Genomic DNA, 17,073 nt, shown 5'->3' on the forward strand with positions numbered 1-17,073 from the left:
CAACCCATTGCGTCAATGTGTCACCTAATCCTATAGAACTCATCTTGCTCAGCAATCTGCGGTGCGGTACGCTATCGAATGCTTTGCTAAAGTCCAGGTACACGATGTCCAGGGACTCCCCAATATCCAGCTTCCCCGTCACCCAGTCAAAGAAGCTGATCAGGTTGGATTGGCAGGATCTCCCCTTAGTAAATCCATGTTGTCGGGGATCCCGTAGATTCTCCTCATCCAGGATCTTATCTAATTGGTGTTTGATTAGAGTTTCCATTAGTTTGCTCACTATCGATGTTAGACTCACTGGTCTGTAGTTTGCTGTCTCCATCTTTGAGCCTTTCTTGTGGAGTGGAATGACGTTAGCCGTCCTCCAGTCCAACGGGTCGCTGCCTGTACTAAGGGAGAGGTTGAAGAGCGCCGACAGTGGCTCCGCCAAGACATCACTCAGCTCCCTAAGCACCCTGGGGTGCAGGTTGTCCGGCCTCATTGCTTTGTTAACCTTGAGCTTTGACAGCTCACCGTAGACACTGCTGGGCATAAACTCAAAGTTACTAAATGGGTCAACTGTGCCAACCCTTGTCTGTAGCTGAGGGCCGAGCCCCAGCACTTCTCGGGTGAAGACTGAGCAGAAGTATTCATTTAATAGTTGGGCTTCCTACTATATACTCAGTGCAGTGGCGTATCAAGGGGGGGGCGGTCCGCCCCGGGTGTACGCCCCAAGGGGGTGCACAGCCGGCCACCCTCCCTATTCTGCCGCTGCTGCTTTCCTTAACCAGCAGCAGCGGCAGTAAACTATAAAGAGGGCTGTCCACGGCCCATATTGTGCTCCCTCTGGCGGTTCTTCAGCATCTGGCAGGCACCCCTGCTCAAAGCAGCGGCCATCGGCTCCTTGCGCAATCCGCGGCTACATCGGAAGCATTCCCTCTGATGTCATGACATCAGAGACAAGGCTTCCGATGCAGCCGTGGATCGCATGAGGTGTAGACGCCCGTGGCTTTGAGCAGGGGAACCGGCCAGAAATGATGGGCAGGGAAGAGAAATGTTGCTGCTGCATAGGGAAGGGTGGGAGGGTAGAAATGCTGTACAGGCAAGGCGGGTAGAAATGCTGCACAGGTAAGGGGGGGGGGGAGAAATGCTGCAGCAGCACAGGGATGGGGGGGAGGTTAGAAATGCTGCACAGACAAGGAGGTGTAGAGAAATGCAAGGGGGAGAGAAATGCTGCTGCTGCTGCTGCACAGGGAAGGGGGGAGACAAATGCTGCTGCAGCAGCACCCAATTAGGGAGAGAGAGGGAAGGAGGGAGAAGGAAGACAAGGGAGAAGAACCAGAGGTGCAAAGTCCATGGGAGGGAGGGAAGAGATGCCATGGCATGGGGGGAGGGAAGGGAAGGAGATAGAGATACCAGACCATGGTGTGGAGTGGGAAGGAAGGAAGGAAAGGAAAAGAGAAAGAGAGAGATGCCAAAGCATAGGGGAGGGGGTGGAGATGGGTTTATGTATTTTTTAAAGAGTATGGTTTTAATATCTTTCTTGAAGGTTTTGTAGCTTGTGGTCGATGATAACAGAGTGGTGTTTTGTCTGTCCAGTTTAGCTGCTTTGGAGGCTATTAGGTTGTCAGATAGTTTTTTTTGTTTGACATTTTTGGATGATGGGTGTGTGAATAGTGAGTGGCTTCTCCTGTACCTGGTTGAAGAGAATTGAGTTAGTCGGTTATTCCAGTAAGTTGGACTTTCTCCGTTAATAGCCTTGAAAAGTAGGCAGTAGAATCTGAAGTGTACTCTTGCTTGTATTGGAAGCCAGTGTAAGTCATGGTATGCCTCTGTGATATGGTCATATTTTTTCAGTGAGTAGACGAGTCTCAGGGCTGTATTTTGTATTGTTTGTAATTGTTTTATCATGGTCGCTGGGCATGGGAAGTATAGTATGTTGCAGTAGCCTATTAGTCCAAGGATAAGAGATTGTACCAAAAGTAGGAATTGCTTCTTGTCAAAGAATTTTCGGATTTGTCTTAGATTTCTCATGGTCACGAACGATGCTTTTATTACTTTGTTGATCTGTGGTTGCATGGTACAGCCTCTGTCAATTATAACTCCTAGAAGTTTTAGTGTGGGTTGAATTGGCTATAAGATCGAGTTTATTACTAGATTTGTTAAGGTTGGAGTTTTGTTGTTTTCTAGGAGGATGAAGTTTGTTTTGTCAGGGTTTGTCCATGTTGCTACCATTTCGAGTGTTCTGTGTATTGTGCTTGTCATGGTGGGTTCTGGGTGGTCGAAGGGGAGGAGAATAGTGATGTCATCTGCGTAGCTATATGAAGTTATTCCATGATTGTCTAGGTAGGAGCTGAGGGAGGCTATGTATATATTGAATAATGTGGGTGATAGGGGTGATCCTTGGGGAACTCCGCAGGGGTTGGACCGTGGTTCTGATTTTTCTTGCATTGTTTTAACCTTGTATGTTCTTGATTGTAGGAAGCCTTTGAACCATGCAAATACTTTGCCTGAGATTCCTATGGAGTCTAGAGTTTGTAGAAGTTTGTAGAAGAATGTCGTGATCTACCAGGTCGAAGGCTGCAGAGAGGTCTAGTTATATGAGCAGGATTTTCTTGCCTGTACAGAGGTATTGTCTTGCAGTGTCCATTAGTGTTCCTAGTAGTGTCTCCATGCTGTAGTTTGCTCTGAAACCTGACTGTGTGGGGTGGAGTACATTGTGATTATCTAGATAAGAGGCTAAAGTTTTGGCTACGAGACCTTCAATCAGTTTGACGTACAGAGGGATTGAGGCTATGAGTCTGTAGTTGGATGGTTGGATCGTTGCTCCTTTGGGGTCTTTTAATATTGGAGTTATGATGTAGTAATAACGCCCTCTGAATAACCTTTGTGCTCTAGTGCTGTGCACTCAAAAGCCATGCTATAATTCTAAAATTATCCAGATTTTCCAATGCAATTTATCCCTGCAACAGAAGATCTGGAAGTGACTGCAACCTGAGTCATTTGTCCTGTGACTGCCGAACTATATTCACATACCAGGGGCATCCCTTCCAGTCTGGTGCCACAAGAACCATCAGACTGCAATGTTCCATTATTCTTTGAATGACTTGGCCTATCATTGGTCATGGGAGAAACATATATAGGAGCCCCTATGTAAGCCAAGATTATACTACAGCATCCATGCTAGTGTTTGCCGGGTTGAATCTGCAGCTGAAATACCAAGAGAGTTTTTTTCACACCATCAGATCGAAAGTCAGCCATCCCCAGACATTTCACAATACTGTTGAATGCCCTCTGGGATAGAGATCATTCTCCTGGATCTAAGATTTCACGAATGAGATAGTCTGCCTGGATATTGTTTACTCTCACTATGTGAGCTGCCGTTATTGCCTGCTGATGATTTTCCGGCCAACGGAATAACAACTGTGCTTCCAGCTTCAACAAAGCACTGTTGGTGCCTCCCTGTATGTTGATGTAATCCACTGTTGAGGCTTTGTATGAGAAGACCCTGACCACCTGACCTTCCAGGACTGCCTCCAATGTCTTCAGTGCTAGGTGAATGGCTCTGAGTTACAATCTGTTTATTATTTTCTCTGTGAGGGTAACCAGCGACCCTGAACTGGCTGTCCCTCACATTGAACTCCCCAGCTGAATAGACTGGCATATGTTATCAGTATCACCCAAGACAAGATGCAAAGAGGCACTCCCTTGGATAGAGCCTCCTCCTGGAACCACCACTGAAAACTGTGACATGCTTCTGCCGTCCAGGGTAATGGCATCTGGAGCGAGTCTGCCTTCAGAACCCAGCGGAACAACAGAGCATTCTGAAGAGGGCATGGATGATCTAGCTTGGGATCTAGCTAGGTACTTGGGACCTGGGTTGGCCACTGTTAGAAACCGGATGCTGGGCTTGATGGACCTTCAGTCTGTCCCAGTATGGCAATTCTTATAATTTTATGAGCTTTCGCCCAGGGGATCTCTTCTATGATTGATGCCATTGATTCCAGCACCTGCAGGTACTGCCAAGCTAAGGGGGCTGGCATGATCCATATGTCCAGAATCTGATGTCATTGCTTCAGTTCGCATGGTTTTGGAAGAAAAACATGCCCTCCACCATTTTGCAGAGTCTTGGGCACCATGAAGTATATAGAGGCCTGAGACTGAGTCTGCAGCTGGGATGGGGCTCCATGGCCTGATTTCAAACTAGAAGCTTTACTGTCACCCAGATTTTGGCTGCTTTCTCTGGCCTTCTGGCTGAAGAATCCACAAAGAAATCCTACAGAATCGGATAAAAAAAACCTAAAAATAATAAAACAGTTGCCGAGCAGAAGAAAAGACACCTTCACAACCTGCTTGCTATAGGAAGAACTGAGGGAGAAGGGCACTGTCCATAGACACAAGAATCTGTTTGATGCCTCCTGCAGGTTTCCCGAGATTAGGGGTTAAAACCTAAAGTCTACACTACTGTAGCCTTTGTACTGGAAATACTGTTTTTAATCGTCTGCTTATTTATTGATGGATATGAGTTACTAGAACATTAGTGCGTATTTAGGTATGCTTACTAGTTACAGCTGGTGTACTACATGGCATTCCTTGGCTTTTAATGTTTATTTTTATTATAATTTTGTTATCATTATTTATGTTTGTTATTTCAGTTGTCTTGCCTCTGACACAGCCGTAGTTGGCAAAATGTGGTTACATTGGACACTTCTGTCTGAATCCTGGGAGCATATACGAGTTAATAAAAACAGTGGCCCCGATATTTAGCCCATGGAGGCAGCCAGGCTATCTCCCGTGAGCTGCGGTAAGCCAGGAAATGTAATGCTAGGACTGTATCTGGTGTATCTGTATCTGCTGTAAAGTTTGTCACTGCGGACTTAGGCAGCCAAGTCAATATTCAGTGGCTGGTCAGTTAAAGCCTAGCACCCACTGATAGACCTTCTTTTTAGGCAGATCTATCTGGCTGTGTGCTTTAGATGTTGACACCCTGAATATTGTTGGTGACCAGATAAGTCCACAGTGGTTAAATTTACACTAGAAGTTCAATTTCTGTAGCCAGATACAGCCCTAGCATTGAAGTCACGAGGCTAGCCAGCAATCTGGATATTCAGCTGGAGATAGCCAGCTATCTCCCACTGAACATCAGTAGACAGCTGGCTAAATGCTATTTGGCTGACCAGGAGCCTTTCCTGGCCAGGCAAATAACGTTGAATATCGGTCAAAGTGTTTCTTCATATGGTCTGGCTCTTTTCTGTTTTCTATGTTGGAAATGCTAACCCCCCTCTTTTATGAAACTGCGATAGTTTCTAGCACGGGGAGCTGCAATGAATGGCACGCACTGCTCCCGATGCTCATAGGAACTCAATGAACATCAGGAGCAGTGCGGGCCATTCATCTCAGTTCCCCGCGCTGAGCATAGGTACACAAGCGCACGCTTTAAGCAGCAGTTGCCAATTAAGCTGCTAGCTTTCGCTCTAGGTGTACAAAAAGTACATGGAAAATGACACATGATGCAAATTTTATTAAAATAGTTATTTCGTTTATTAATTGTCATAATGGACCTCAAAAAGTTAGTTTTGCGTCATCTGGGAAATCTTTACAGATGCCAAAATGCTGGCCTTTCTGACAAAGATCTCAATCTGAGAATTCATTACTCCCCAATATGTACCTTTTGTCCTGCATGACATCATTACTTGTCAACCAATCCATTAACAGAGGCTGTCCTTAAATTTGGACAAAGAACTTCCTTTTAACATGGAATAAAAGTTTCAGAAATCATATTTTTGTTTACATTCATTTCTGAATATACATAACCTTTTTACTATATATCCAATATTATTTTTGTCACTCTCAAACCTTATTTCAGACAGTTCATCTATGTAAAAGGCAACCTGCTGAAAAGTTCTTGTCCCTATCAGCACAGGAAAAAAGGAGGGGCTGTTCCCCCCTGCTCTGAGCTGTACAAGAACTGAGAGTTTCAAATTTCACACAAACTCAGAAACCCCAGATGTTGCCTCCCAGGCTCCCTGTAAGTTTCTTTAGGTTGCAAATATATAAAATATGTTTTTCAAAATCCACTCTCATGTTTAGTATATCTTCACACATCATTCATATATCATTCATTCGGGGCCCCTTTCACACATCCAACACAATATATTACATTCATACTTAATACATGTTATATCTCAGTTTGGAATATGGAGTCTAATACGCTCTTCCTAACCGGCCTAAGCACATCTGGTATCAATTAGACCCACGAGGCTTAAGGCGGGAAGCTGAACAAAGAACAGACAGAGAGAGAGACATAGGCCGAACACAAAATGGAGTAAAGCCCAGCAGAGGATACAGAAAGACAGAGAACAAAATGGAGTCATTAATATTTCTATGTATGTATGTTACGCATTACCTAATTTCCTCTATGATTCTAGCTTAATAGCAAAGTACATAAAGAGAATATTATTATGCTTTTCCTTATTATTAATCTATAGTGTGCTTTTCTGGCCTTGGATACATCCATATTCAGATTTTTATTCACCAACTTTTCATACACTTCTATTGGGCGTGGTCTTAACTAACACATGTGCTTGTATCTAACTAGAGTTACCCAGAACCATACGAAAAGCAGGCGCTTTTGTAGAAAAACTCCACAAAATACTCCACAAACACATCTTATTCATTATCCATGCCATTGCTACTTTATAGTGCCCCCTTTCAGCCAGCGAGTGCCACTCCTCAGCACTAGAAACTGCTATCGCAGTTTCGTAAAAGGAGGCCTAAGTCTACAACACTCTGCTCTTTTTCATATTAGCATGAAGTTTTTATTTTCTATAGTACTTACTTCCAGAATCTCCCCATCGTACTAATGCAGAATAACTGACCAAAATTTCAGTAGGCTTCAAGTTATCCACAAATAAGAAATAAGATTTTCGATCATCTAAGGACTAGAATAAAAAAGAAAATGATTTTTATTTTTTATTTAAATATATTTGAAGCTTGAGGACCCCTTTTACTAAGCTGTTAAATTCTATTACTTTGGGGCATGTACGTGCTACCCATGCACTAAAAAAATAGAAAATATTTTTTAGCATTGGGGTGTGTTTGGGGTAGAGAGTAGATATGTCCAGTGCAAATTGGTTAGCCCAATTGCATTGTCACACACTAATCAATTAGCATGTGGTTAACAAAGACTAGAGCTGCTATAAAATGGTCACATTTCCTATTTCTCTCATTAATGGCCACATGGCAATTTCCCAGTGGCCATTAGTGCAGGAGCCCTTACTGACACCTATTTACTAAGCAGTAAACATAGAAACATAGAAACATAGAAGATGACGGCAGAAAAGGGCCACAGCCCATCAAGTCTGCCCACCTCAACAACCCTACCCCCTTGAATTTACCCCCCTAGAGATCCCACATGTGTATCCCATTTCCTTTTAAAATCCTTCACACTGCTGGCCTGAATCACCTGAGATGGTCGATCGTTGGAATGAACTTCCACCTCAGGTGATTCAGGCCAGCAGCGTGAAGGATTTTAAAAGGAAATGGGATACACATGTGGGATCTCTAGGGGGGTAAATTCAAGGGGGTAGGGTTGTTGAGGTGGGCAGACTTGATGGGCTGTGGCCCTTTTCTGCCGTCATCTTCTATGTTTCTATGTTTCTATGTTTACTGCTTAGTAAATAGGTGTCAGTAAGGGCTCCTGCACTAATGGCCACTGGGAAATTGCCATGTGGCCATTAATGAGAGAAATAGGAAATGTGACCATTTTATAGCAGCTCTAGTCTAAAAGTGGCCTCAGTGCACAGAAAAACCTGTGCTACTGATGCTGCAATAATGTTAATAGTATAAAATACAAGCAATAACTGAAAGAGAAGAGCCTAGTATTTTAGTAAGATCAATTGCTGTGCTGCCTTTTGTAGGGAATATCATTGAGAAGGTGGTTCAGAAAAAAAAATCACAGGACTTTGTAGAGCAAGAGAACCTACTAGATTGAATCTTTGATGGTTTCAATGATGGATAAGTTGAAAAGAGGAATTGATAAAAATAAAATATTTTGTGTCATTGGATCTGTCATCTGCTTTTGATATAGTTGATACTAAGGTTTTATCAGGTACTTTGTGTAATATGGGGATAGGAGGTTCTGTCATAGATTGGTTTGTTTCCTACTTTCAAGACAGATCTATGCAAGTGAAAAGCAAAGGATGCATTTCTACAAAGTTGACTATAGACAGGGGAGTACTGCAAGGTTCTGCGCTATTTGTGCTTTTGTTCAAACATCTTGACAACTGATCCACTTATCTCTTTCCTCTCAATAGTGTGACAGGGAAGCTCCTGTCACGGTGAAAACTACTGCTAAAACTCCCCAGAATGCAGCACAGGGCTCTGTAAAACCCGGCATGGAGCCAGGACAGCTGGCTCAGCCAAAAGAATGCAAGCCCAGGCAGGTTCCAGCACAGCTGAAGAGCCAATTAAGGAAGGCTCTGAAAACCACTAATTTCCCCTATCACTCCTTTCCAGAGGTCAGGGAGAAACCTGAGACCAATATAGAGAGGGGTGGAGTCAGACCCAGGAGATTGCCTTATAGGCAGAGTCAGTTTACAGATGAGAGAAAGCAGGAGAGGAGGAAGCAAGAGAGAGAGGAGCAGGAGAGCTGGAGGAAGAGAGAGAATGAGGACACAGCTGTCTCTGATGAGAGCAGCCAAACTACTCCAGGAGTTTCCAGGTCACAGAGGGTGCCTGAATCCCAGCATGAGCGTATGGCAGGAAGCCAGCACCTAAGGAAAGGTGGCACAGCACTTGGGAGGTACAGTGACTGGCAACTTAAATCCCAGAGAGAAGGGCTGAGAAATTATCCCCAGGGAAAGGCTGCAGGTATTTTGGCAGCCTTGCAGAGAGGGGGATGGGCAGCACAACCGGAGAGAAGTAAGGAAACTTTAAGCCAAGGTTCCCATGAGGGTGAATGGGAAATGTGCAGTGTCCTGAGTAGTGATATGAGTGAAGAGGACATGGACCTGGGGGAATACAATATGTGAGAGTCCTCAGCTAAGCTCCTGAAGAACGTTCCCTCATTGTATGTGTTTCCCGACAGCCAGAGCAGTGCTGGCAAAGCTAATGAGGTGAGAACAACGTGTTAAGCAGATAAAGAGAGCTGAGAGGGGAAAAGGCTTGAAGCAAGCCCTGCTCAGCTAGAGAAGCTAAAAGGTGTTAAAGGTCCAGAGAGATCAATAAATCCCAGTGGGGAATATGAGCCAAGGAAGGCACTGAACTGATAATATTTTGATGTTATAATAATTTTTGCTGTTGATAAGGAGGTGCAATCCAGCTCCTCAATAAAAACACCTGAACTGGAATATCATAGTGTGCAGGAGGCACCTAAAGGACTGTAACCAACCAAGGTGAATGTTTTTCTTTTTGCTTATGTTTTCTTTTCTGTATGCTTTGGGACCGTAATAAACCTGATACTATTTTCCAAGGAATCCGGTATCCGGGTCTTCCTTTCACTACCATATAAAAGGCGTACTAAAACTCTTACTTGTGGTCCAGGCCTTAGTTTCCCACCTACTCGGGGACGGGCCCGGCCACAAGAGCGACCTACTGTCCTTTTGATCACTTTTCTCCTCAACAATGAATTTCCTGTCTAATTACTTCTCTTTCCTCTTCCCCTCTTGAAGTCAGTCAATTTGTACCTTTGCTTAATCTTTTGTAAACCGCATAGAACTTCACGGTATTGCGGTATATAAGCTGTTATTATTATCATTATTATTATTATTGGGTAATGTATTTCGTAAGTTAGGTATTAGTTATTATCTGTATGCAAACAATATACAATTTTTCTTTCCTCAGATTAGCAAAGTGAGTTGAAGGATAAATTGACATTATATTTGTGTACGATTAATGATTGGATGATGTGTCATAGACTAGTTTTGAATCTTGCAAAAACAGAGTTGATGTTGGTAGGAAGGGCTGAAGATCCATTATGACGAGGTAGGTAGCATGGTGCTTACAGTGCGAACAAAAATGAACATTTTTGGCATCTGGATAGATTCTCTTTTATTCATGAAGGATCAGGTTTTATTTGTCTCTTTCATTTGAAAGGAAGTTCTGGAATGAGAGGTCTTAGGATGAAGTTAAGTGGTGATAGGCTCAGGAGTAATTGAAATAAATACTTTTTTACAGAAAGGGTGGTAGATGGGGGAACAGTCTCCCAGAAGAGGTGGTGGAGACAGAGACTGTGTCTGAATTCAAGAAAGCCTGGTTTAGACACATGGGATCTCTTAGAGAGAGGAAGATATAATAGTTACTGCAGATGGGCAGACTGGATGGGCCATTTGGCCTATGTTTCTATTACATTTTTTTTCTTTCAGATGCAGCTTTTGAGTAGATTAAAACCAATGCTGTCCCCATATGATTTTCATCTTGTAGTACAGTGTTTTATTACAAAAGTTGAATTATTGTAATGCACTATATTTGGGTAGATCTTTATAAGTGGTTCAGAAAGCTACAGTACATTTAATCTTTGATGGCAGTAAATCTGAGTATGTGACACCATTACTATGAAAATTGCATTGGCTACCTTTTAAATCTCGAGTAGTGTTTAAGGTCAAGGAGTAAAAGGTGCGCTCAGGGAGGATAAGGCCATAGAGGAGAGACTGAATGAATTATTTACTTCGGGCTTTACAGAAGATGCTTTAAGAAATCTTCCAGAACTGGAAATGTTTTTCAAGGGTGATGAGGCGGAGGAATTGAAAGAAATCTTGGTGAACCTGGAAGAAGTACTAAGCCAAATCGACAAGTTAAAGAATGATAAATCACCTGGACCAGATGGTATACATCCCAGGATACTGAAAGAACTTAAACATGAAATTTCTGATCTATTATCATCTGTAGTACCTGAAGACTAGAGGGTGGCCAATGTTATGCCGATTTTTAGAAAGGGTTCCAGGGGAGATCCAGGGAATTACAGGCTGATAAGCCTGACCTCAGTCCCAGGTAAAATAGTGGAAACAATTATAAAAAATAAAATTGTGGAACATGTAGACAAACATGATTTAATGAGACAGAGTCAACATAGGTTCAGCTGAAGGAGGTCTTGACTCACCAATTTGCTTTACTTCTGAAGCGATCCCCATCCTAATGTTTTGCCACTCCCCATTTACCTTCCTTTTTTATTAATTTTACTTTGATGTATTTTAAACAACCTTTCCCTCCCCAACTTCCCTTTTGTTCCTTGTACGTCAATGTGAATTTGTCTAGTATTTTAATAATTGATAAAATATTGCTTTTATTTACCTATTTTAATTATTTTCTACAATCTTTTTATATTGGACACTGTTTAGACACTTGTTTTGATAGACGGTTTATCAAAATAAAGAAACTTGAAACATGTGGATAAAGGCGAGCCAGTTGATGTAGTGTATCTAGATTTCCAGAAAGCTTTTGATAAAGTTCCTCGTGAGAGGCTCCTGAGAAAATTAGAGTCATGGGATGGAAGGCAATATACAATTGTGGATTAAGAATTGGTTATCGGACAGAAATCAAAGGGTAGGATTAAATGGCCATTTTTCTCAATGGAGGAGAGTAAATAGTGATGTGCTGCAGGGATCTTTACTGGGTCCGGTGCTATTTAACTTATTTATAAATTATCTGGAAATTGAAACTACAAGTGAGGTGATTAAATTTGCAGATGACACTAAACTGTTCAAAGCTGTTAAAACGCATAAGGACTGTGAAAAACTGCAAGAAGACCTTAGGAAATTGAAAGACTGAGCGTCCAAATGGCAGATGAAATTTAATGTGGACAAATGCAAAGTGACGCACATTAGGAAGAATAATCTAAATCATAGTTACTGGATGCTAGGGTCCACCTTGGGGGTCAGCACTCAAAAAAAGGATCTGGGTGTCAAAGTGGATAATACGCTGAAACCTTACACCCACTGTGCGGCGGTGGCCAAAAAAGCAAACAAGATGCTAGGAATTATTAGAAAAGGGATGGTAAACAAGACTAAGAATGTTATAATGTCTCTGTATCGCTCAATGGTGTGACCTCACCTTGAGTATTGTGCTCTTTATATTAAAAAAGATATAGTGGCACTAGAAAGAAGAGCAACCAAGATGATAAAGGGGATAGAACTCCTCTCATATGAGGAAAGACTAAAGAGATTAGGGCTCTTCAGCTTGTAAAAGAGATAGCTGAAGGGAGATATGGTCGAAGTCTACAAAATACTAGTGGTGTAGAATGGGTACAAATTGATCGATTTTTTAGTGCATCAAGATTTACAAAGACTAGGGGACACTCAAAGTTATAGAGTAATACTTTTAAAACCAATAGGAGGAAATCTTTTTTCACTCAGAGAATAGTTAAGCTCTCAAATGCATTGCCAGAGGATATGGTAAAAGCAGTTAATGTAGCTGGTTTTAAAAAAAGGTTTGGACAAATTCCTGAAGGAAAAGTTCATAAACTGCTGTTGAGACAGACATGGGAGAAGAACTACTTGCCCTGGATCGATGGCATGGAATGCTGCTACTACTTGGGTTTTTGCCAGGTACCTGTAATTGGTCTCCGTGAAGACGGGATACTGGGCTAGATGGATAATTGATCTGATCCAGTAAGGCTATTCTTATGTTCTTAAGGTGTTGGCATTGATTTTTCAAGCAATTAAATGAGGGATACCGTAGTATCTTTCACATGCTGTGACACTATACAGCCCCGTCGATCCTTAAAATTAAAGAATACAATGCATTTATCTGTTGATGAGTTAAAGCTTGTGAGGTATGCTAGTACCAGAACTTTGGCTATTTCAGTGGCAGGGCTGAAGCTTTGGAATAATCAGGTTGGACAACTGAGAATGAATAATAACTTTCAGAGTTTAAAAAAATATTTAAAACATCTCTTTTTATAAAAGCTTTTTAAGTGGTTAAGAAGCAGTGACTGAAGGAATGAAGTGATTAATGGAAATGTTATTTGTATATTGTTTTGTTTTATTGTGTTTTATACTGAATGATTATGTTTGTGTTGGGGTTTTTTTTGTAATCCACTTGGGTATAAGCAGAATATACTTTTTTAAAATAAATAACCCCTCCCCCCCTTTTACAAAAGCATAGCATGGTTTATAGCGCCGGCCACGGTGGTAACAGCTCTGATGCTCACAGAATTCCTATGAGCATCCGAGCTGTTACCACCGTGGCTTGTGCTAAAAACCGCACCAGGAGGAGATGGCTGCCTGATTTGGGGCTCCGTCCCATCGCCTTAGCATTTCCCAATAATTTGAGCTTTTCGGCTCCTTACTGGTGCCTCAGCTAAGCGGAGTGTGTTTACATGGTTTTTGGACACCTATTCTGTGAATCGCACACAGCCTTTGGACGACTAACTTTCAATTATTTCTTGTTAAAGTCATCAACTGTGCTTATTATTCAATCTATTTGGATGTCTAAGTTGCCTTAGTGTGCACTAATTCCCTAAGTGACTTTTGTGTTCTAATGGATTTGCCCCCAGATGTTTATAAATGTATTGAGTTTCCTGTATAAGATATTTATGACATTTATATTATATTATTGATCCTATTGCAATGAACACATTAATCAAGATCCAACCAACATTCTATCATTTAGAAATTATTCTTTTCACTTTTAATATTTGTTTTATATTTAATATATACATGAACAAAGAATTAGAAACCCAAAAATGACTATAATTACCTTAAGATCTGACTTCTGAGAAGAATAAGGATATGTATATGGTTTGTGGAAAACAAACAGGTTCCTAGAAAGATAAAACAAAATGCTAATATAAAAAAATTCCATATTAAACAATGTCTATACAATCCCTACTGAGATTAAGCCCATAGTGATCAGAATTCTATTAAACACTGGCTGCTTAAGATTTAAAAAATCTGGATTATCAATGGCAGTACTTAGATAGTGGCTGCCACTGAAAATCTGGAATCAGTGCCGACAAAGGAGTAATACTATACAGGTTCATATTTGATAAGGAGACAATAGTTCACTTAGCAACCTACTGTGTTTTAAATGAAACCTACAGTGTGGAGGGGACCCATAGAAAACAATTAGCCAGTCAGTCATTACATGCTACATTGTGCACTTTGTATAAACTTTTCTCAGGATAGAAACTAAGGAGTTATTTTATTAAGCTGTGGTAGGAACTAGCACATGCTTACCTGCAGTAAGTTCCGAATGTGCATGTACAGACCACACACTAAAAATATAAAAAAAAATTTAACAGAGGGGATATGTCTGGGGTGGAGGGTGGACGGTTCTGTGCTAATCAGTTTATGCATCTACACTGTAGGCACCGCTCGGCATGGTTGCCAATCAACCGCCGTTAGGTGTCGTTTATAGAATTCTGCCTAGCGGCACCTAGGCATCCTAGAGGTAGGTGCCAGTACATCAGGTTTTAATTGGTCTAATTTACTAGAGCCTAACTTGGACGCCTAGTGATGCCAAAGTCAATCGCGTCTATTCTCCATTCCTAACCATACCTACTTTTCAGGTAGGTGTCGTTAGGCATCGAAGGGCTAGGCATCCTATGAGTTCTGTGCAGAACTCTTAATTGTTAATTTTTTTGTTGTTTAGCTGAAAACTGGTGCGGTCAATTACCATGTCAATTTTAAAAAGTTGCACATGATTTCCAAAGTTAGGTGTTGCTAGATGTCCTTGATTAGGGCACCTTGCAGCGCCTAATATAGGCATCCTATATAGAATCAGGCTCTTACTGCCTTCAAAATAGGGAAGAACAAAAGAAGATATCTGCCTCATGAACACCAAAGAAGAAAACAATAAAGCAAGGCCTACAATAAAATAAGGTTTAGACCACTGTTCTTCAACCGCCGGTTGCGGACTGGTGCTGGTCTGCAGAAAATTCCTGCTGGTCCGCACAGGGCCAGCGAGACCGACAGCTGCAATTTCCTGCTGATCCACGCAGGGCTTGCAAGATCGACAAGCTGAAGGTCCACGCAGGGCTGGCGAGATCATGGGGAGCCTCCAACAGTGGCTTTCTCCACCCCCAGCAGCTGTCGGTACTTGCCAGTGCAGCGATTCACAAAAGCAGCCTTGGGGCTTTTGCTGAGTCGCGGCCGCCTCTGATGATGCAACTTCCTCTTTCTTCAGAGGCAGCACGACCCATCAAAGGACCCAAGGCTACCTTAGTGAATCACTGCACTGGCAAGTACGGAGAGCTGTTGGGAGGGGAAAAAGCCAGGCTGGGAAGCTGCTGGGCAAGGGGAAAAAAAGGGACAGTTGCTAATGGACCTGGAGGGAGGGAGAAGGAGAGATGCTACTGGGAGGGGAGGAGGGAAAGGAGGCTGGGAAGCTGCTGGACAAGGGGGAAAAAAGGGACAGCTGCTACTGGACCTGGAGGGAAGGAGAGATGCTGCTGGGAGGGGAGGAGGGAAAGGGAAGAGAGTTACTGCTGGACAGGGGGAGGAGAGAAGGGAGAAGGAAAAAGGAAGGAAACAGCTGGCAGGGAGATTAGAGGAGGGGAAGGGAGTCAGCAGAGAAAGAGAGAGGGCCAAAGATGCTAGATCTGGTGTAGGAGAGATAAAAATGAAGAGAGCAGTGAAGCTGGAATTAATCATGTTAAAAGGAGAGAGGGGGAACGGGCTGGATGGAAAGGGGAGAGGGGCATAGAAAGAAGACAGATACCTTATGGAAGGGGGAAGAGGGCAGATAGTGGATGGAAGGGGCAGATGCTGGATTGACGAGACAGAGAGGGCAGATGCTGGAAGGAAGAGTGAAAAGAAGATGAAAGCAGAAACCAGAGACAACAAAAGGTAGAAAAAAATAATTTTATTTCTATTTTGTGATTAGAATATATCAGATTTGAAATATATATCCTGCCAGAGCTGGTGTTAGACATAACTGGGGACTGCAAAGCCCAGGCAGTGGCTTAGGGCTCTCTCTGACTAGTGGGCAGTTGCCCTAGTTGCACTCCCCTAACACTATTCCTGCTATGTGTGACTGTGGTATTCTGTTAGCATGATATTTCTGTGTAGCATCACTAATAAAACCTTAAGCGCACATGCACACTCCTACCTGCATGATCTGTGATCCATAGCTCCATGGCCCTGCATGCACAATAGAAGGAGTCAGCGGTGGTTTCTTCTGTGCTTGTGGAGTCACCTTAGCAGGGACACAAGGAGGCAACTCCCCCCTCCCGCCCTCACTCTGTCTAACAGAACGGCCCCACACTCGCGGCGCCCCAGGTACTGTTCCGTGGTCTGGCCGGCTCCCTTACAGTTCCTGACTGAAGTTATTTTTAAGTTCAAAGCCGTGGCAGCGACTTCTCTCACAGCCGCACCTACGTCGGAAGCCTGATGTCACATCAGAGAGAAGGCTTCCGACATAGGCGGGGATCGTGAGAGGAGCCGCTACGGCAGCTTTAAACTTAAAAATAACTCCGGCAAGGGACTAAGGGAGCCGGCCATAAACAACCAGCTGCTGGGAAGGGAAGGAAAGGGATGGGAGGAATGCTGCTGCTGCTGTACAGGGATGTGGAGGGGGAGGGAAATACTGTTGCTGCTGCTGCACAGGGAAGTGGAGATGGAGAGAATGCTGCTGCTGCACAGGGAAGTGGGGTGGGGAAGGGAAATGCTGCTGCACAGGGAAATTGAGGGGGATGAATGCTGCTGCTGCACAGGGAAGTGGAGTGGGGGAAGGTAAATGCTGCTGCACAGGAAAATGGAGGGGGAGGGATTGTTGCTGCGGATGCTGCACAGGGAAGTGGGGGCAGGAGGAAAATGCTGCTGCTGCACAGAGGGCAGGGCGAGAGACAGAAAGAAAGACAGACAGTGGGAGGGAGAGAGAAAGAAAGATAGGTAGCGGGAGGGAGACAGACAGAAAGAAAGGAAGAAAGACACAGGGGCAGGAAGAGAGACAGAAAGACAGACAGACAAAGGGGGCCAGGGAGAGAGACAGATAGAAAAAAGACAGTGGGAGGGAGAGAGACAGAAAGAAAGAAAGAAAGAAAGAAAGAAACAGGGGCAGGGAGAAAAAGAAAGACAGACAGATATTCTAGCACTCGTTAATGTAATGGGCTTAAAGACTAGTTCTGTAATAATTTGGCTTATTCAGTTTTCTTGA

The 17,073-nt window shown here is 43.1% G+C and overlaps 1 protein-coding gene across 4 annotated transcripts in view; it reads right to left on the reverse strand.

Moving 5' to 3' along the window:
• Positions 1–17,073, reverse strand: part of ADGB (androglobin) — a 633,675-nt gene that overhangs the window by 278,259 nt on the left and 338,343 nt on the right. For all 4 annotated transcript variants that reach the window (XM_033939743.1, XM_033939744.1, XM_033939742.1 and 1 more), the window contains 2 exons: positions 13,675–13,738; positions 6,818–6,920 (listed from right to left, as the gene is read on the reverse strand). In XM_033939743.1, coding sequence (XP_033795634.1) covers positions 6,818–6,920; positions 13,675–13,738 — 167 coding nt within the window. The remainder of the gene's footprint in view (positions 1–6,817; positions 6,921–13,674; positions 13,739–17,073) is intronic.

Source organism: Geotrypetes seraphini, chromosome 3 (assembly GCF_902459505.1).
Source record: "Geotrypetes seraphini chromosome 3, aGeoSer1.1, whole genome shotgun sequence".
In the NCBI taxonomy this organism is placed as follows: domain Eukaryota; kingdom Metazoa; phylum Chordata; class Amphibia; order Gymnophiona; family Dermophiidae; genus Geotrypetes; species Geotrypetes seraphini.